This window comes from Pelophylax lessonae (assembly GCF_965119305.1).
Source record: "Pelophylax lessonae genome assembly, chromosome: 3".
In the NCBI taxonomy this organism is placed as follows: Eukaryota; Metazoa; Chordata; class Amphibia; order Anura; family Ranidae; genus Pelophylax; species Pelophylax lessonae.
In genome coordinates, this window is record NC_138770.1 from 424,133,480 (window position 1) to 424,154,825 (window position 21,346).

General features: G+C 40.8%; 1 protein-coding gene across 15 annotated transcripts in view; it reads right to left on the reverse strand.

Annotated features, from left to right (window-relative positions):
* PTPRK (protein tyrosine phosphatase receptor type K) overlaps nt 1–21,346 on the reverse strand; it is a 658,422-nt gene that overhangs the window by 560,267 nt on the left and 76,809 nt on the right. For all 15 annotated transcript variants that reach the window (XM_082251915.1, XM_082251914.1, XM_082251916.1 and 12 more), the window contains exon 2: nt 10,683–10,805. In XM_082251915.1, the coding sequence (XP_082108041.1) occupies nt 10,683–10,805 (123 nt within the window). The remainder of the gene's footprint in view (nt 1–10,682; nt 10,806–21,346) is intronic.

A 21,346-nucleotide genomic window follows, 5' to 3' on the forward strand; every position in this document is an offset into this window, starting at 1 on the left:
AGTAAAAGGGTGTCTGAAGAGAGGCACTGTTGTCATCACTCAAGGTAGTACTGCTACAAAGGCATTTGTCTGCTAGAGGCATCTGAAGACTTGCCCTTGCACTGACCTCCAAGGAAAAAGCGTTACCAGAATTTCAGACATCCTGCATTTGAGACACGACATAACAGCGGGTAACTGACTTTAAAATGTTAATGTACTGAGCAACTGTAGTAGCAGAAGGACAATCTACTAGTTAATAAAAATAATTATATACATAAAAAAAAAAAAAACGATAAATAAAAAGATATATCACATGTAAGGACTTAAAATTTGCACACTGAACCTTTTGCCATAGATGCAAATAACCTTTACAGTAGAAAGATATACAACATTTCTGGTATATATGGTCATTGTGCTGTACAGAACCTTAGTTTCGACCTAAAGTCGGCCATTGCATAAACAATTCTGAAAGATATTGATCAGCTTTTTACAAATTTTCCATCCAATTTAGATTTTTTGGAAACCTGGAAATCATCATTAATGTGAGCGGCAGATTAATTTAGACTGCTTAATGCCTTGCACTCTGTTGAAACCTAAAGATAATGAAACTTCCAAGTTTGACAACTGTGCAACCAGAATAATACTTATCCAGTGATGTTCTACTTATCTGCCATTAACCCGAATCCCAAATTCTTGCTCCTCACAGTTTTTCTGACTATTACTTTGGGAAATATATCTAGCTACTTCTGTTCATAAAAATAAAAACAATGAACAGTAGACGTTAGGATGGAGCCTACACAGTCAGGAACGAGGAGATATGTGCATTAGGGTAAATATCCATATCCAAGTAGTTTTCCACCTTTATTTTCTCCCAAAGCAGAGTATTGTTTAGTGATTGATAAACACTGAACGGGCCATCACAAAAATAACAGAACACAATTCTCCGATGTCAAAACACTAGCACATAACTAGAAATATTATCTTTTACAGAGTTTTCCCTTCTGAACATTGGCTAAATTTGTTAAGTGGAGGTCTTTATTAATTTATGAGAAAAGAAACCTTTGCAAAGATAATAATCATAAGAGACAGGAAATAGATGTGTAGTTTATTAGTGCAAAGGGTTGACATCAAACTGATTTTCTTTGCACCATTAAACTGACCATCTGGTCAAACAAACAGTCGTTTTCTCATTAACTTTCACAAAATGGATTTATGCAAATAGAGTTTATGTAGATGTTCACCAACCAGCTACATGAAATAAAAGGTTATTATATTTCTGTAAATGGGTGGGACAGATCGGAAAAAGAACTGCAGTTATCACATTACCTGTTTTACAAAACTAGATTGTGTGGTATTTTCATAAGGCTAACCTGAAGAGTAGAAGATTTGGCAGCAGGCTGGGGGGTAGGCCCTTGGCTCTCAAACTAGGTATGTACATATGAGGATGCCTAGGTATTTAGGGCATCCGGGAGGCTTAAATGAAAAACAGACCCGATAGTGCTGGTGCTGGGTTTTACACTTTTATTAAAGCTGAACATAGCTAAACACAGCTTTTATTAAAGCTTAAGTGGGCCTTTCTAGGCAGACTGCATTTGCAAGCAGACCGTTTAGGTAACACCCACATTTTGAGCTTCAATGATTTAAAGCGGAGTTCCGGCCTCAAATACCTTTAACTAAAAATACCCCTATAATACTAATCCATCGCCCTTTACAGAACAGCTATTCTCATACTTACAAGGTGTACGGTATCGGATTTTAGTCAAAATCTTACTTTTAAAAACACTGTCTGGGCGCGGCCATCTTGGATGTGGGCATCTAAAGCCGCAGTCTAATCTGCTGTGTCCTTCCTGATTCCAGGGAGTGTTCTGGGAGTTCTTCCTGATTCCAGCCTCCTGGGAGTGATAACAAACAGCTCCCAGGATGCAATGCAAAGGCAGAAGTGATGTCAGTAGCCGCGGCCACAGAGGGGGTAGAAGGAGGCAGTACAATCAAAAATGCCCTGAAAATAAGGTAAGGGACCCCCGAAAAAAAATTGAATGCGCCCAATTGTTGATCAGCATAGCTAAAATTGCAAAATAGGCCGGAACTCCACTTTAAGGAAATGAAATCTAATGAATAGTGGTTGGCCAGTGACAGTAAGGCTAGGGAAAAAGAGCTAGCTAATACAGGACAATATCCATCTAGAAACAGAGGCTGACTCCATCCGATTTGCTGAAGCTTCTAATGCACACACTGTTCTAAACTCACAGTGTGCAGTGAAATCAGTGCAGACAATTTTAAAGTACAGAAGCGGAGCCTGTACGACTGTGTAGGACTGAAGGTAAAGTTCAGCTTTAAAGATCTATTAAAGTTCCTGCTATTAAATATGAAAGTCTATGCATGGAAAATGCCACAGCAGATGAGGAAAAGAAGTTCCTTGGGATTTAGACCCCTTTCACACATACAGACCATATGTTCATTCTTCATCCATCCGTTGACAGATAAAAAACAGACATCAATGCATCTCTATGGAAAAAACTGATGTAAATGGATGATCATCCACATCCACCAACATCCGCTTTTTAGAACGGATCAAAGCCCTATTTTTATTCTGTTAAAAAATGGAACGGACAAAAATGAAATGTAAACAGACAAACGGTCCATTTTTGCATCAGTTTTTGCATTGGTAGTGGATATAAAAAACGGATGAGAAACTAATGAACAGCTCATGAGCAACAGATGAAAAACGGATGTAAACTGATGAAAAGCAGATGTAAACCAATGAAATATGGATGTAAACTGATGAAAAGAAGATGTAAACTACATTTGTTTCTTTGAAAAACCGTGACTGAACTGATGAAATGAACAGTTCGCATGTGTGAAAGGGGCCTTAGACATGATGCAAGGGATTTCTGATGAAGAGTGTGTGAGCCCTATATGAAGGCTCATTATGATCTTTGCCAAGAGGGTCTATTTTATAGGGTGAACGGTGAAAGCTTCTATTACTACACATTCTTTTCACTGGATTAGATAATTTTGTTGACTTGATCACAGAATCACGCATGGACATTCGATAATAATGTGGATATGTAATGTTAAATCACAGGAGAATATATATATATATATATATATATATATATATATATATATATATATATATATATATATATATATATATATATATATCCAAGGTTTCTTTGATAGTGGCTTTCAGCTCATCTGCATTGTTGAGTCTGGTGTCTCATCTTCCTTTTGACAATACCCTACAGATTTTCTATGGAGTTTAGGTCAGGGGAGTTTGCTTGTCAATCAAGCAAAGGGATATCATGATTATTAAACCAGGTATTGGGTGCCAAGTCCAGCTGGAAAATGAAATCAGCATCTCCACAAAGCTGGTTAGCAGAGAGAAGCATGACGTGCTCTAGAATTTCCTGGTAGAGGGCTGTGCTGACTTTGGCTTTGGAGTTTCAAAGCTGTGAAGAAGACTGGGCATCACTGGACAAAATTTGTCTACAGGAACTATCAGTCTGCATTGCTTTCTTGATTACATGTACATTTATAAAGCATATCATGAAAAAAGTGGAGGTACTATGACTACAGCCTAGTCTCTTGGAAGGCTTATAAAACCTTGGTGTCTGCACTGAGCTGCTCAATATTCACTCTAGGCCAGCCCAGAATAAAAACCTGCTGCCCAAATCCTCATCTGGACTATGCTCACCCTTACTGTCTGCATATGCAGCCATTAATAAAATAATCAATGGACCAGTCAAAGACAAGCCCATTAGTAAAAACAGTGACGGAGAATCTGCAGGCAGCCCTTTCTTTATCCACCGTTTCAAAATTATGGAAAGGGGAAAAACAGGACTGAAAATGTACTTCAAAACAACAGTTACCCTTTAAAAGGAGAAGGCTCTGCAAGAGGCTAGAGAATTTCGAAATGTAGATAGTAAAGAAAACGTAAATTACTTTCATCAACAGTTTCTGCCAACAAACTAATTATATCCCTCCTTTTCTTCTGTAGTGTCTTGTTTTTAACAGTCATTTTAATGTACCCTGGTACTCCATATATTTAAGTTCAATGTCTAATAAAATGGATACCAAATTCTAATGAAAGTGTTTAAGTGCTTCAAAAAGCACTCTAAAAGAAATCTTTGGCCAAGATGCCGAGCACTGATCATTACTCTTACGGTGTAATCAATGACAGTCAATTGAGAAATGTAAAGCTCAAGAGCTCTTAGGTTTTAGTAGCAGCCAAAGGCATAACTCCTCTCCTAACTCCAAGTGGAATTCTACTACAATCATTCACTTTAAAGCATACATACTGTATATACCTACATGTACTAGTTTGTCTGTGTGTGATAACAGCATTAATTTCATACAAAACTTTTTTTAATATGCAATATTATTGCATTTAATACAAGATTTTATGTATTGTAATATACCATGATTTTTCTATGTGGCTGTATTAAACACTCAGATGACTGCTCCTTTATTAAAAATAATGTAACATGCATGGTTTAAAAGGTTCATGTCACTATACTAGTGGTCTTGTTAATTCCTGATGTTTTTTTGCACCTTGAAAGTCCCATACTCTCTCTATTTTTGTGGTTTCGTAATAGGAAATTCATCATTGCCTTATTTTAATTTATGGATAGAGTACATAATGGTTGATGCTGTAATCCGAAATAAATAAAAAAAAAAAAAACTCCTCCTGTAGTGGGGCTTCCCCACTGTTTCTTGGAGCTAGGGTAAGGGACTAGCGAGGGACAGGTTAAGTATTTTAGGTCGGTATTGGGTGGATACGCAGGTGAGTGATGGTGTGCAACGCCACTTGGAGGTATGGCCTGCTTTCTTACTGGTACCACTGCAATGTTGTTTCAGATGCAGAGATATTTGGATGGGGAATAAAGGAGCGCCCAGTGTCCAGAATAAGACCACATTCAATGAAAGAATTACTATCTTTTAGGCCCCTTTCACACTTGTATAACTCCAAAGGTGCGCCAAATTTGAAGTGCCACTTTGGAGCAACTTTGACGCAACTTTGGATGTCTGCAACTTAGATACGACTTTGGCTTTGACCAGTTTTAATCGACAACTGTTGCACACAAGTTGCATTGTATAACATTTAGGTATGACTTTCATGCAACTTCTGAGGGTTAACACTGAAGTCTATGGCCCTCAAGTTGCATGAAAGTTGGACAAAAGTAGTGCATGAACTACTTTGAAGTTGCTGCGACTTTAATTTGCGCATATATGAACAGGAATCATTGGAAAACATGGGGGGAACTCTGATGTCCAAAGTTGCATGACAAGCTGCACAAGTGTGAAAGGTGCCTTTTTGACAGTAAGGAGTGTATAAATTAAGCCAACAAGTCTCAGAGGAATTGCCTCCCCCTTCTTGAGGGCTTTTCATACGTGTAAATGAAAGCGAGTGGAGTGAATCTGCACAGCAGGCACAAAGACAACAATAAAACCTGAAGATTCATCTAAAGCTTAAAAAAAAAAAAAAAAATGGGTTTGTTGGTTGGAGATATTGAAGTTCTTCTTTAAGGATCTGTACGCTAATAAAATCTTGAAATGACAAAAGTCACTGATGATTTGGTTGAGTTGCCTATCCAAAACCTGTAGACAGAATGCAAGCGATAGCAGGTGAACATGCCACAGAAGGGAAATACAAACGCGTTTTGGTCTGCAGAATGTGAAACTTTTGTTTGCTAATCACTAGGTGGACCAACATGTGACTGGATAAATTTAAAAGGTAAAGCAGAATGCTTTATTTATGGTCATTAGCACAAGATGATTTTTAAAAGATCAGCTTCATTCCCTTCACAGTTCCAGAGTTTCTTAGGAGATGCTTAAGCTGGTCATAGACATTTCCAATCTCGGCTGGTTCAGCAGGGACCAGCTAAGATTCAAACTATGTATGTGTAGGCTGAATGATCAACTTGCGTATAACCAGCCTTTTGGATCTTAAATGCGATTATTGCTAGTGGTCATTTAGCTGCTACCAGTAATCACTGTGTTCTCCTGCTACCACCACTGGTAAAACACAGTGGCTCTGCGGGAGGAATTTGAGCGTTGATTGGGGGACTGAGTGATTTTAGTCTACGGCCGGCTTTAGATCTGTCACTTGAAAGTCCACCCTTTAGACATGTACCTAAATTACAGCTTTATAATTGTTGTAAAATCAACTGACATTCTGCACTACAGTCCTAGATACAACTCTTCTGCTGTCCTTTTTCATTTGCCATAAGCAAGCTTTTCTTAAATAGCAGTGACCTCAATCGTATGATTAATTACATAATACTACATTAATTGAAAACTTAGTTGCTTTCATTTTCCCTGAATATCATTCTGTCTTAGAACAGTCGATTAAGCTGTTCATCAAAGGTGAGTAGGCAAGGTCAGCAAGGCTGTACCTCTTCATCTATTCATTACCGATTCTCCATGGTAATTAACAATGCCAACATTTACATAAATCACATTCCCTCTGATTGTGCGCTTATACTTTGAGGTGGGGGGGGGGGGGGATTTAATCTTGCCGATGTTTGATTTTTACTTCACAAGCGGACTCAAAATTTTTATTCAATGTCACTGGTGACAAAGCATAATTTGGCTAAGATTAGGTGCTTTCCATGGCTGAAGTCAAATTTGGATCAATAAAAGATTAGCTTCCATAAATAAATCAAAACACCACCTTCTAAACCTATTAATATATATATTCATTCCATCTAAAACTGGTACCGTTTTGGGTGGTAGTAAAACAAAAAATACAAATTATGCTAAATACTTTCCCAACAAACTACCAAAAGAGGCTGGACTTTACAAAGGTTTAAGTCCATTGGTGTATTAGGATCCAGGACTAAAAAATTCTGTGGTGCAGTGTAGCTATAACCCCTATTTTTTCGCAGTCTATGCAACAAATAAGGGTATAGAACAGTAAAGCCTTCTTAGAAAAAAAAAAAAAAAAAAAAAAAAAAAAAAAAGATGGTATTCACTTTTTTTATTCCAGCGCATATCCATAAAAACTGGAGGAATATTTTTTATTTATAGTAGAATATAAAAGAATATAATTATTTTACGTCCCAATGCAGAACTGCTGGTGTATAGAACAAATAACAAAATATTATAGAACCGTTTATTCCAAACTGCATACAGATATTCAAGGCTTATTGACCATTATATCCATGCAGTGTATGGAAACCATGGCTTCAGTGGAGAAGAACTAGTATAACCAAATTACAGTATACATACAGTATTACAGCTAGTATAACCATTAAGATTATGTTCGGAAGGACCAAAAGCAATCAAAAAGCACTCCAAGAGCTCAGCAGTTCTGGATCTGCATTTGGCTAATGCATATGAGAGTTTTTGATATGCTGGATTTTTATAGACTAAATTTGACCTAGCCCTTTCCCACCTACATTCCCTAGTCTGAGGCCCCATATTGGGAAATTATTATTATATAGGATTTATATAGCGCCGACAGTTTACGCAGCGCTTTACAACTTGAGGGTAGACAGTACAAATACAATACACTTTAATTCGGTAGGAGTCAGAGGGCCCAGCTCGTTCGAGCTTACAAGCTAAGATTTATAAAATGTCTGCCCCTCTGACTTTGGTGGCCCCCTCTTTCACTAATGGCTGCACTTTGGTGGCCCCCCTCTGTCACTAATGGCTCATGTCCCTATTGACATTCAGGAACCCATCTGTTTTTCTCATGCATGTGAGTCACTATTTCAGCTATGTCATATTAAATACATGTAAGGTGGAGGCTTCACCTCATATGTCCTTAGAAAAAAAAAAAAAAAAAAAACACGAAGGTATGCAAACTAGAGAAAGTTATTTTCAAGTTAACCCCAGCATGCTCATGCCTACCAAATTTGGCCTGGTTAAAGTACCTAGGCATTGTTCAAGCACATCCAAAGGAATTTGATTTTTATGTTTTGGATAGAGTATGGAAGGGTTCGAACCTATGATAGTTTTTTTATTGCTGTATGCGTCTCTGCTTGGGTGACTTATGCTTTTTGTTCTGGTAATTTCTGTATTCTGAAAGGGAGGGCATATGTAAGCTTTTCACTTGCCACCAGAACAGAGATGGGTGTCTACCCTTCCAATAGACTCCTCTGCTTTGGCGACAACTCTTTAGGGGATGATTTATCTCACTTTGGAGAGATTTTCTCCTACTTCTTGTTGTGCCTACAAGACTAGAAGTGAGGTGAAATCCTCGGAAATGGGACACAGATAGCAGGGGGAAAAAAAAAAAAAAAAAACTAAAACCAACTAATCATTCGCTGGTATTTTTAAGATGAAAAAAAGGGGTTTTGGATCTAGATATATTTTTATAAACTTTGGTCATTAAAAGGTGAAATTTTTTAGAATATTTTGGTGGGACACAGCACTTGAGACCTAATTCACCTCCAATTAACCTGCCTACTGTTCTTTATTGTAAAATTCCTCCTTTTTGTGATGCCCTTTTTTGGCGCTACATAGATTAACTTGTCTCGGCTGTAACAGTGAAGGAATCAAGCTCCCCTTCAACCACACTTACCCATTCACAAAACTCCTATTTTGTTTCCCAGAAAGCAAAGCTTTTTATCATTGGAGATGAGGCACCCTGCGTCTTTCATCTGCTTCTCCTCCATTTACAAAACACTTTCATTCTGGCTAAGGAGTTTGTGATTTGATGAGTGGGGTGAAAGGGGAGGGCAAGGGGCGTTGGTCCTTGTTTGTTACAGTGGAGGCAAGTTTACCCTTGTAGCGATCTATATTAATGTGAGGAACAGCAGGCATCATAAATGCAGAATATTTTCAGTAAAGAGCAGCCAGCAGATAATCGGATGCTCCTGAGTTTGGTTATATCTTTAGTGCTCTATAACCCCCTCTCCCCCCCAAAAAAAAATTAAACCTCAGCTTTAAAAAGGTAAATGTCAAAATGCAAATCAATTCACCCAAAATGCTTATGGCTTTTGCCCTTGCCCCGTAACACAGGTTGTATTTTATGTCAAATCTTTTTTTTCATTTTAGAAAAAAAAAAATGTACAGATATAATACACATTAAAAACCGAGACAACACTGAGACATCATTTGAAAAACACAAACAAGATAAAATAGAAAAAACATTTAAATATCATACACAACACTACATACAGACTATTATAGACTATGTCTATATAGAAAAAAAAAAAAAAGTGCAAATCCTTTGACCTTATCAGATCAGCCTTCTAGATTTATTCGCCAAAGAGACATCTTAAGAGGTGGAGGCTCCCTGAATCTAAATACTGGTAATCTTTTTTTTTTGCAAATAGTTTTTATTCAATTTTGAAGACATAACAGAGAAATAAGAAGAAACAAAGAAAAATCAAATCATTTCTCAACATTGTGATTACGAGCAGTAGCATCCGCTATTAGCACGTATGATAGGTTATCAATCAAGTCAATCAAATAACGCAAGTAATACAAGCAATACAAGCAAGTGCATCACATCCAACAATAAGACAACATTAACTCAATAAATACTGGTAATCTGACTGATCTTTCTCCCCGATGGGTCTGAGGGTTTTACTCTCTAGTCTCTACCCAATCTTTACCGCTCACATCCTCATTCCCCCACCGTTCCTTCTTCCCCCTACATCACTCCCAACTATCCCTTACTACACGTGTTTGTGACGCGACCAAAAATCATATTAAAAGCAAACTATTTGTGATATTAAAGGGGAAGAAGTGGGGGGGGGGAGAGATGCTCTCAACTTCTTCCATAGTTCTTCCCTTTCCTTCCTTCCCATCTTATGATACTTTAAAAAAATTTCCCACCTATTAACCCCACACCATAAAGAGATGATAGGGAAGAGAATAAAAAAAAAAAAAGAGAAGGGGGTTGGGGAGAGAGGAGTGCCTAGACAAGCCTTGTTCCATTTCCCATCCACTATCTTTTACATATTATGGGGATTTCTCCACCAATAGATTGTCAATACCTACATATCCTATGTAACCAGAGAAGGTTTAAACTCAAACCAACTCCTCCAAGTTCCATAGAACCAGTAGGAACCATTTTGTAGAAGGATAAACTCTTCCATTAATCGGGTTCTATCTACCTTTCTAAACCACCCCATCATAGTTGGTATTTTCTTTGATTTACAGTATTTTGAGATGAATACCTTCCCTTCGTTCAACGAAAACGGAATTAGAGATTTTTTATTTTTACCTTGGATCACTGGTAGCATGAAATGGACATTTCGTGGGGTCTTGCCCAATTTCAAGATTGCTGATAATCTTAATTATATTTAAGACTTCAAGTATAACTGGATCATTGGACAATGCCACCAAATATGGGCATGTGTTCCTTCACCCCCACATTCTCTCCAATACTCCGATGATTGCACTGGATTGATCCTATGTATTTTTGAAGGAACATAATATCGCCCAGTGAACCGTTTAGAATTCATTTATTTTACCCTCATATGTATTGAGGTACAATGTACATAATGAGGTTGTTATTTATGAACAGGCTTGATTGAAAAACAAGCTTTTCTAATGTTCAATAATTTTTCCTTCACTTTAAAATGCAGCTAGATGCACAACAACCCATCTAGTGAGAACAAGCTCAGAAAAAACTGTTTTTGCATGCTAAATAAATCAAGCTTGCTTCATTCTGCGATAATCATTTATCAGAGGAAATAATAGTAATACAGTATGCACTGTATGGTTAGTGTAAACCTTCTCACCTTTTGGCATTTCCGTAGGCAAGTAATGGGGTTCTTGCGCACTGACATGATCCCAGTCAAAGTCATCATATAGATCTTGATGATAGTCACATGCTGCTGGGCCATCATCAAAGGTGCAACCTCCTGTAGAAAAAAAAAAAATATATATTAGTTTTCAGAAATCTTAAAAATAGATTAGAAGGTCTTAATGTTATAACAGACAACATATAACAAATGTAGCCCTGGTATGTATACGACAGTGCACATTAACATATATAAGCAGTCTGTAAGGAACAATGTCTGTTTAATAGACTGAACAGGGGGTTGACAAAGGCAAACAAAGTTTATAAAAAGGTGTTGAACGGTATTACAAACTGCACCAAAAAAAGCCAATATCGCTTACTTTACAATAGATATTATTCCTTTTTCTAGTTTTAAAATGCTCCATGCACAGGAAAGTATAGAAATGAAAAAAATGATTGAGAGGAAATAGAATGGTACTATTCAGGTTACTGAGTTATTTTACATTCAAAGGGCATCTCCAGCCAAAACTGTACTTTTTTTTAGTTTTGAATAGAGTAATGCATGCTTAAAAAAAAAAAAAAAAAAAAAAAAGGCATTTTTACTCCATATGCTTTCTTAGAGTGCACCCTTTTCTTCCCATTTCAGACACACAACAGAAAATAACTTTTTTTTTTTTACTAAAGTTGGGGAAATTTTCAGTTTTTTTTTTTTTTTCGCGGTTGTACAAATACAGCAAAAATGCTTTCGTGTATTAAGAGCAAAAAAAAAAAAAAAAAAAAAAAAGACAAGTTCATAGCTAGGATTTACATACTTAAGTATCAACTACCATCAGTAAAGCAATTGGTCAAAAAGCTGCACCAAGAACAGTTCCAGCAATACCTTCCAGAGGAGCAAAAAAAGGAATACTTTCTTTGAACTCTAAACATTAGAAAAAAAAAAAAAAAAAGCCGCCATAAACTTAACTACTGCAGCCTTCCTACAGGAGTTTTTCTCTTTTTTTTTTTTTATTATTCTTTCAGCCTTACACTGGCCTTCATGAGCCACTGAGCATTTATGTCTCTCTCAATCTACAAGCCAATCATTATTCACGTTAACCTCTGTCAAAAATACACAGATACAATAAATTAACTCAATGCTTTTTTTTTTATACATTATTGTTTAGATGGCTAATATAATGGATTCTGAATGATAATTCCAGACAGGCTAATGCTGTTTTTAAAAGAACATCAATCCAGAAATGTAATTACAAAAATTGCAAACTTGGCATTTACTCAGGTCAGAAAACAATGGCTTACATATCGCGTCTTTACTGTATAGAAAGGGGACATGTTTTCTCAGTTCAGTTACATTTAAAATGAGACCTTTTCATTGTCAAAGATACACATTTATTATCCCCTGCTTTTCTTAACCACAATACATTACTGCCATACATTACTCTTTTATCATCATTCTTATAATCATTTGCCTGTACATTTCCACAAAGTACAGCATTTGTCAACCAAGGAGAAGTATAACTAAGCCCTGAAAGTACTTCTATACAAAATTAAAACTCATTCAGCTGTTCATGCAGTGTTACTATAGTAAAGTCCTTTAACAAAAGGGGATTGTATATTCTTAAATTGGTTGTAAAGGTGCAAGGTTTTTACTTTCAGGCATTCTATGCATGAAGGTAAAAAACCTGTGTGCAGCAGCCCCCCTAATACTTACCTGAGCCCCCCTCTCGATCCACCGATGTCCACGAGAGCCTGCCTCTCTGGGGACTCCCACTCCTAAATGACAGCAGTGGGAGCCGCTGCCAAAAGCCAATCACAGCCAATGAGCCAATAAAGCGACTGAGGAGTGGGGCAGAGTAGCGGCTCTGTGTGTAAATGAACACAGAGCCGCGGATCAGGAGCACGCCTGCTTGGATGCCCCTAGAGCAAGACTTTAACCACTTGCCGACTGCCCCACGCAGATTTACTGTGGCAGAGCGGCTTGGCTGCGCATAATCACGTAGATCTACGTGATTATGTGTGCGCCGGAGTTGCGCTCCCGCTGTGTCTATTCACCAGACTGTGGGAGGAGCAAGCGCCAGCCTCCCACAATTTTTCAGGGAACTGACAGGAGAGTCGTCTGCCTGTAAACAAGGCAGGCGGCTCTCCTGTCAGACAGGCACAATGAGATTGTGTGCCTCAGCTAAGCTGAAACACTGATCTCTGTGTTCCTGCAACAGAAACCCCCCCCCCCCAGTTAGAAAGCACAATTTAGGAGCACACTTAACCCCTTGATCACCCCCGGTATTAACCCCTTCCCTGCCAGTGTCATTTATACAGTAACAGTGCAAATTTAGCACTGATCACTGTATTGGTGTCACTGGTCCCCAAAAAGTGTCACTAAAGCCCCGTACACACGTACTGATCGTCGGCCGAACGATCGGCCGTCTTTTGTTCAGGGCTGTCGTGTCTGTTGAAAACTGCAAAAGACTGCACACAAATTTTGTCGGCCAACAACAGCCGACTGCAGAAGTGATGTCATGTGATGGTTAACTTTTCTTGTCTTTTTTCTTTTCTGAGCATGCCCAGTCTTGCTAATCTGCTGTCTGTCGGCCGAAATCTGTACTGACTGACGAACAATCGGCCGTTCTGGTGACAGCCAACAAATATTTTAAAGTCTGCACGACAGATTCTGTTCGGGCGAAAATGCGCTGTCGGCTGTCGGAAGCATCATACTAACAAGCCTACAATCGGCCGATCGGTCGGCAGCCGAATATTTACGACCGACAATCGGTACGTGTGTACGGGGCTTTGGTGTCAGATTTGTCAGACGCAATGTCGCAGCCCCGTTAAAAAATGGCCATTACTAATAAAAAAAAAAAAAATAAGTCCAAAAATCGATCCCAGTTTGTAAACACTAACTTTTGCGCATACCAATTAACCGCTTGCCGACCGCCGCACGACTATTCACTGCGGCAGTCAGCCCCGTACAGGCAAACCGACGTAGGGTTACGTCGGTCGCCTACAAGCCTCTAGGGGGCGAGCACGCGCCGCCGGAGGCGCGCTCCACCCCCCCGCTCGTTCCTTGACATGTCCGCGCGAATGACCAGTGGCTCCGATGTCCGGCGGTCACCCGCGATCTCCCGGTGGAGAGGAAGAAAGGCAGGCAGCTAATGTAAACAAAGCCGCCTGTCATTCTCCCTGATCTAACTGCAGAGACTACACGATCCTGTTATGTAGGATCGTATGTCTCTGTGTTTACATCACAAGCTACACCCCTTTACAGTTAGAATCACGCCCTTAGCGACACACTTAACCCCTTGATCACTGATAAAGTTAACCCCTTCCCTGCCAGTGTCATTTTTACAGTAACAGTGCATATGTATAGCACTGATTGCTGTAGTAATGTCACCGGTACACCCAAAAGTGTCAAAAATGTTAGTCAGGGGTCCGATCTGTCCGCCGCAATGTCGCAGTCCTGCAACATAACAAAAAAAAAAAAAAAATTGGAGATCGCTGACATTACTCGTTAAAAAAAACAAACGACATAAATCTTTCCCTTCGTTAGTAAACGCAATAACTTTTGCGCAAACCAACCAAAATATGCCTATTGCTATTTTTTTATCAAACATATGTAGCAGAAAACAAAATTGGCCTAAAATAAAAATTTTTGATTTTTACATATTTTTCTAGGGGAATTTCATCTAAAAAAAAGTGAAAAATATGGTTATTTTTTCAAGATTGTCGCTCTTTTTGTTTATAGCGCAAAAAGTAGAAATTGCACAGGTGATCAAATACCACCAAAAGAAAGCTCTGTTTGTAGGAAAAAAAGGACGTTAATTTAATTTGGGTACAGAGTCGCACGACCACGCAATTGTCTGTTAAAGTCACACAGTGCCGAATCGCAAAATAAGCCCTGGTCTTTGAGCAGGAAAATCCTCCGGGGCTTAAGTGGTTAATATACGCTTTTTGGGATTTTTTTTTTTACCAAAAATATGTAGCAGAAAACAATTTTTTGTTATTGGGAATGTTATATACCAGAAAGTACAAATGTGTTTTTTTTCCCCCAAAATTGTCGCTCTTTTTTTGTTTATAGCGCAAAATCTAAAAACCGCAGAGGTGATCAAATACCACCAAAAGAAAGCTCTATTTCTGGGGGGGGGGCATCAATTTTATTTGGGTACAGCATCACATGACCGCGCAATTGTTAAAGTAACGCAGTGCCGAATTGCATAAAATGGCCTGGTCAAGAAGGGGGTAAAACCTTTCCGGGGCTGAAGTGGTTAATATTCCTTTAAAATATTTTGCATCTGCAATTTGTCACTAATAAATGTACAGTAAACTACCACTCATTACAAGTTTGAACTCCAATGTCTTTACATGCTTTTGGCCCTTTTCACACAGGCGTTTCGTGTTTCCGTTTTTCATCCATCCGTTGACAAGAAAACAGACATCAATGCATCTCTATGGAAAACAACGGATCATCCATTTACATCAGCTTCAATCAACATGCATTTTTTGGAACGGATAAAAGCCTTAGGGTCCTTTCACACGGCCGCTCCGCTGCTTTCCGTGTATCCGCAAATCATCCTGTTTTTTTGCGGATGATTTGCGGACATCAATGTAAGTGAATGGCACTGCGGGTGTCAGCGGAATACCATCCGCTGACACCCGATTTTCCTCCTGTCAGTTCTGTTCCGTTTTTTCGAATGGAACAGAACCCTATTTTTTCATCCGTGTAAAAAACGGAAAGGAAGGAAAATCGGATGTCAGCGGTGTCATCCGCTGACATCCGCAGTGCCATAGACATACATTATGTCCGCATATCATCCTCAAACGGATGGGATGATATGCGGGCACACGGAGCGGATGACAGAAATGTCATCCGCTCCGTGGAAAAAAAAAAAAAAAAGTCCCGCAGCGGACCTTTCACACGGAGCGGCCGTGTGAAAGGAGCCTTACTTTTCGTCCGTTAAACGGTCCATTTTGCATTTGTTTTTGCTTTGGTAGGGGATGTAAAAAAAAAAAAAAAAAACACTGGATGTAAAACTGATAAACCGATACGTTTTTTTCTTTGAACGCTCGTGGAAAAAGACCCTTAGGCTCCATTCCCACTACTGCGGCACGACTTGTGCACGACTTCGGGGGCGACCTGTGAAGTCGCACGCAGCGCGACTTGCACGGACTTCACATAATGGAAGTCAATGCAAGTCGCCTCCAGGTCGCCCCGAAATAGTACAGGACCCTTTTTCTAAGTCGAAGCGACTTGTGTCGCTCCTATTAGAACAGGTCCTATACTACACTATGGGAGCGTGAGGACCGCGACTTGTCAGGCTGACAAGTCGCAGTAGTGTGAATGGGGTCTTAGGCCCCTTTCACATGGGCGCACTGCCCGACAGAGTCTGTTCTGCTCCGCCGATCCCCTGCTGAGCAGGCAGATAACAGCTCTGTCTCCGCTCTGTGTGTGGAGACGGAGCTGTCAGATCCCTGCTGTCCTCTATGGGGGAATCGGATGAGAACGGTCCGCCTGTCCATTCTCATCCGATCCCCTGGACGGATGGAAAATAGGGTTTCCATCTGTCTGGATTTCACAGACAGGATCGGAATCGGATAGCAGCGGGTGTCAGCAGAGAGTTCTCTGCTGACACCCGCTGCCCCATAGGGATGCATGGAGGATCCGATCAGGTCCGCCTGAAAAACTGACAGGCGGATCGGATCGCCCGTGTGAAAGGACGCTTACCCTACAAAGTGCACTTGCAGTAGCATTTTGAAGTTCCTTGCTTCACTCCCTTATTTTTTTTTCAAAATAAGCTATAGCGACACTTGTAATATTTCCATTTGTCAAACAGAAAACCGAATGAATGAGAAAACACAAACAACCTGTAGACTTGGACAAACTACAAGATTGTGCAGTAACAAAAAAAAAAAAAAAATCTGTGCTACAAGTTCAAATGCATGTCAGCTGCACTCATAAATCTAAAGAGCTGAGTGGAGCGCGATTTTTATGTAAACTGCCAGAATTCAATGTCAGGGGGAAAATTCACATCATATTCATATATTATACCAGGGCTTGACAAAGTTCCTTAGAATCTAGGAGCCAGTTTTTCGTTAACTAAATCTTATTGGTGGAACATGCAACCAGGGCCGGTGCTAGACTATTTTACGCCCTAGGCAAGACCAGCTACTTGCACCCCCCCCAAAAAAAGGAAACAAAAAAAGGGAAATGGTTAAAAACTCCTCTATGTCATACCCAGTGACCCTGATCTGATGCTTACTCCATGTTAGGCTCTCATACCCAGTGACCCCCATATTCCTCCATGTCACACCCGGGGATCCTGATGTCCCTCCATGTCACACCCAGGGACCCTGATGTTTTTCCATGTCACACCCTGGTACCCCAATATTCCTCCATGTCATGCTGTCATACCCACTGACCCCAATGTTCCTCCATGTCACACCCAGGGACCCAGTGTTCCTCCATGTCATGCGGTCATCCCCAGTGACCCCAATGTTCCTCCATGTCACACCTGGGGACCCTGATGTTCATCCATGTCACACCTGGGGACCCTGATGTTCATCCATGTCACACCTGGGGACCATAATGTTTCTCTGTGTCACATCTGGGGACCAAATTCCCCCGTGGCACACCCAGGGACCCCAATTCCTCATGGCTCACCTGGTGACCCTGAACCCGTTACACTCGGTGACCCCTATCCCCCATGTCACACCTGGTGACCCAGATTCCCTTTCATACCAGGGATGCTCCATGTAACACCCAGGTAACCCGGTCCCCTGTTCTGGGCACACTCAATGGGCGGTATGAAGAGAGTGGCCCGCACTCTGCCCTCCTTCACTGTGATCCTGCCGATTCCTTCTCCCAGGACATTCCTCTCCTGGACCACAGTGCTCACCACAGCTCCAACTGGCTCCTGGTGGAAGGAAAAGCAGCAGTCAGAGAGCTCCACACTTATTTCATCGCCAACCTCCTCAGACCCTTCCGGTGCCTCGTCGCTTCTGCTCCAGTAAAGGTTCCGCCCTCCAGTGCCGAGCTCTGGCTCAGGTTCAGCTCTCCTCAGCTCCCTGCTTAATACCGACCCAGGGAAATAAACGGCTGCCCATCAGCTCAGTGCAGAGAGTCACTTCCTGCCCGGGGTTAAGGCCGCTTAGCTCCAGCCGAAGAGGATTATCATTCAGGCAGCACGCTGGTGGACTCACTTCCTGCCTCTTTGGGCCCCCTAACAGTGGTGGAAAGCCAGGGCCTGGTAGTTCCACACTGCCCAAGACACCTGGCATCTTCCACTGCCCCTTCTTCCTCCCCCACGGCTGCCCCTCCCCTCAGCTCACAAGGATCATTCATGATGGAGAGAGAGTGCGGAGACAAGGCTGCGCCCCTAGGTGGCAATGCGCCCTAGGCGGCTGCCTAGTTTGCCTAGTGGAAGCACCGGCCCTGCATGCAAAATGTTCCCAAAGGTTAACTTATCCTTTAACCCTTTAACAGCCAGAGCCATTTTTTTTTGCACAGGTTTAAAAATCATAATTTTAGGCCTGAAGATTACAGAAAACCCCCAAAAATTGTATATTTTCTAAAAGCGGACACCCTAGAGAATAAAGTGGTAGCTCCAATTTTTTATGTCACTCGCTATTAACGCAAAATTTCAGCAAAAAACACATTGCTAGTTTATTTTAGGGACACAAAAACAATAAATGATCCAATTTTTATAGTGAAATATAAAAGCAGGACGCACCGAAGTAAATAGATACCCAACATGTCAAACCTTAAATATGCAAGTTCCCTATATATTCCATAGGCGACACTTTAAAAGCCTCCTATAGGTCATCAGTTTAGAATTACGAAGGAGGTCTGGCGCTAGAATTATTTCTCTCACTCCATCATCGGCAGCGATATGCAAAATGTGTATCGCAATCAATGTTTTCAGGCTTAGGCACCCCGCCGCCTGCGTTTGTTTGCACATGCATATATGTGGGAGTATCCTCAATTTTTTTTTTTTTTTTTTTTTTTTTTGGGGGGGGGGGGGGGGGGCATTTTATGCGCTCGGATGCAACCTACATTTTTTTACAATTAAGAAAAAAAATAGTTTTTCTATCACATAGGGGACAAAGTCCCTTATGTGATGATTTTTTTTTTTTCTGGGTGACAAGCTCTCTGAGATATCCAGGTCTAAAAGACCCTGCAGGTCTCCCCTGTGCTCCACCAAATGTAATGCAGCGCACATCACTCGCTCATCCCCTCCCTTTCCTGATCTGCTGGGGAACATGCTCAAATAAGGGTCTGGTACGGATTGGGGGGGGGGGGCATTATTTTTATTTTTTTAAATTTTGACATGGGGCTCCCCTCCAGATCCATATCAGACCCGAACAAGCTATACACAGTGTGTTAAAGAGAAAAAAAAAAAAAAAACACATGCAAAATGCATGAAAACGGCATCAAAAACACAGGTTTAAACACATAAAATATGCCAGAAAAACGCATCAAGCGCAGATGTGAACCTAGTCTTAAAGTGCTTGTAAGTACTATGTGTCACTTTTTGTCTGCTGCTCTTTTACTCTGCTATCAGCATGAATCACTTCTAACATTTTCCTGACACCAGGAGAAAAATGGTGACAGAAAGGACACCTTACAAAACTGCAGATGTGTCACGTGGGGTGGCAAAGAAGGTAATCAAAAAATTGTGTTAATTGTCAATGGATTGTAAATAAAGTAAACTATTTTACATATAGACCCAAGAAAATGATCACATCACTAGGTTACAGATGCCCTTAGTGCTGTTCACATAGGTGCGATGCGAGAACCCCACAAATCCACTGTGGGTTCCCGCATCGCATCCGACTCGCAGGCAGTTCACACTGCCATATGTGAATCGCTGGGGGTGTCAATACTAAAAGTTAAGACACCCCCAGATTAGTTTGCATATCGCAGTGCGAACTGTCAGTTCGGACATGAATCGGATTGCATAGGTGTGAACACCCATGTGATCCAATTCTAGTGCGGACCAAAAACAAGGGTCCTGTGTGACTTTGGTCCAAATGCGATGCAAATTCAGCCATGCAATCTGTATGGCTGAATTTGCATCGCACAGACATTGCATGTGCTTTGCACAGCATTGAGGTGTGAATCACATGCGATGTCTGACATCACATATGTGAACCATCACTTAACCACTTAAGCCCCGGAAGATTTTACCCCCTTCCTGACCAGGGGGTATTTTGCGATTCGGCACTGCGTGACTTTAACGGACAATTGCGCGGTCGTGCGACGCTGTACCTAAACAAATTTGGCGTCCTTTTTTTCCCCACAAACAGAGCTTTCTTTTGGTGGTATTTGATCACCTGTGCGATTTTTTTGATCACGCGCTATAAACAAAAAAAGAGCGTCAATTTTGCAAAAATAGCAATATTTTTCACATTTTTTTATATGAAATTTCCCCCCAAAAAAATGTAAAAATCTAAATTTTTTAACATTTTCGGCCAATTTGTTTTATGCTACCTATGTTTGGTAAAAAAAAAAAAAAAAAAAAAAAAAAAAATCGCAAAAAGCGTATTTTGATTGGTTTGCGCAAAAGTTATCGCGTTTACTAACAAAGGGAAAGATTTTTGTCATTTTTGTTTTTTTTTTTAACGCGTAATGGCGGCGATCTGCGATTTTTTTTGCGGTACTGCGACTTTGGGGCGGACAGATCGGACCCTTGACTGACATTTGTGACACTTTTGGGGTTACCAGTGACATTTCTACAGTAATCAGTGCTATATATATGCACTGTTACTGTAAAAATACACTGGTAGTGAAGGGGTTAACTTTATTTGGGAGGGAGGGGCTGTGTGTATCCCTAGGGGCGTGCTTTCTACTGTGATTGGCTGTGGCTTGAGCTGTAAGGACACTGATCAACGGATCTACATACTAGATCCGTGTGATCAGTGTCTTTACAGCGAGGAGAATGACAGGTGGCTTGTTTACACAAGCTGCCTGACATTCTCCCTCTCCCCCGCCGATCGCCGAGTGACCGGCGGACATCGGGTCCGCTGGTCACACGCACGGGGGGGTCCGTGACCACGCGGGAGCGCGCCTCCGGCGGCGCTCGCTCCCTAGACCCTCACAAGCTAGTGACGTAGCCCTACGTCACTTTGCCTGTGAGGGGCTGACTGCGTCGGCAAGTGGTTAAAGGTATTTAGAATCCTTTAAATTATGTGATTTTGTAAAATGTTTAAATTATGATTTTTCTGTACCCTTGATGCACCTCACTTATCTTTGTACAACCGGTGTACTCCACTTAAATAATACGCAAGTAATAATGACTCATTAATAAGCAATAACTTCCTGACCACACACCTAATATAAAGTAGGCCCCCTTTTTGCCACCAAAACAGCCCGACCATCACTAGACCTTCACATGCCACTAGACCTCTGAACGTATGGGGTGGCATCTGGCACCAAGCCATCAGCAGCAGGGTGGCATCTGGCACCAAGCCATCAGCAGCAGATGCTGCAATTTTTTAAAGTGGCTGTAAACCATCACATACCTAGTGAAGTGACTGGCCACAGAGATGAAACCAATCCTCCTACATAAGTTGTACCTGTTTATCCACAGCAGTCTGTCCTCTACATCTATACAATGTGCAGAATTTACACAGGATCTCCCAGCTCTGAAAAGCAGGGGGCAGACGGCTAAAGTT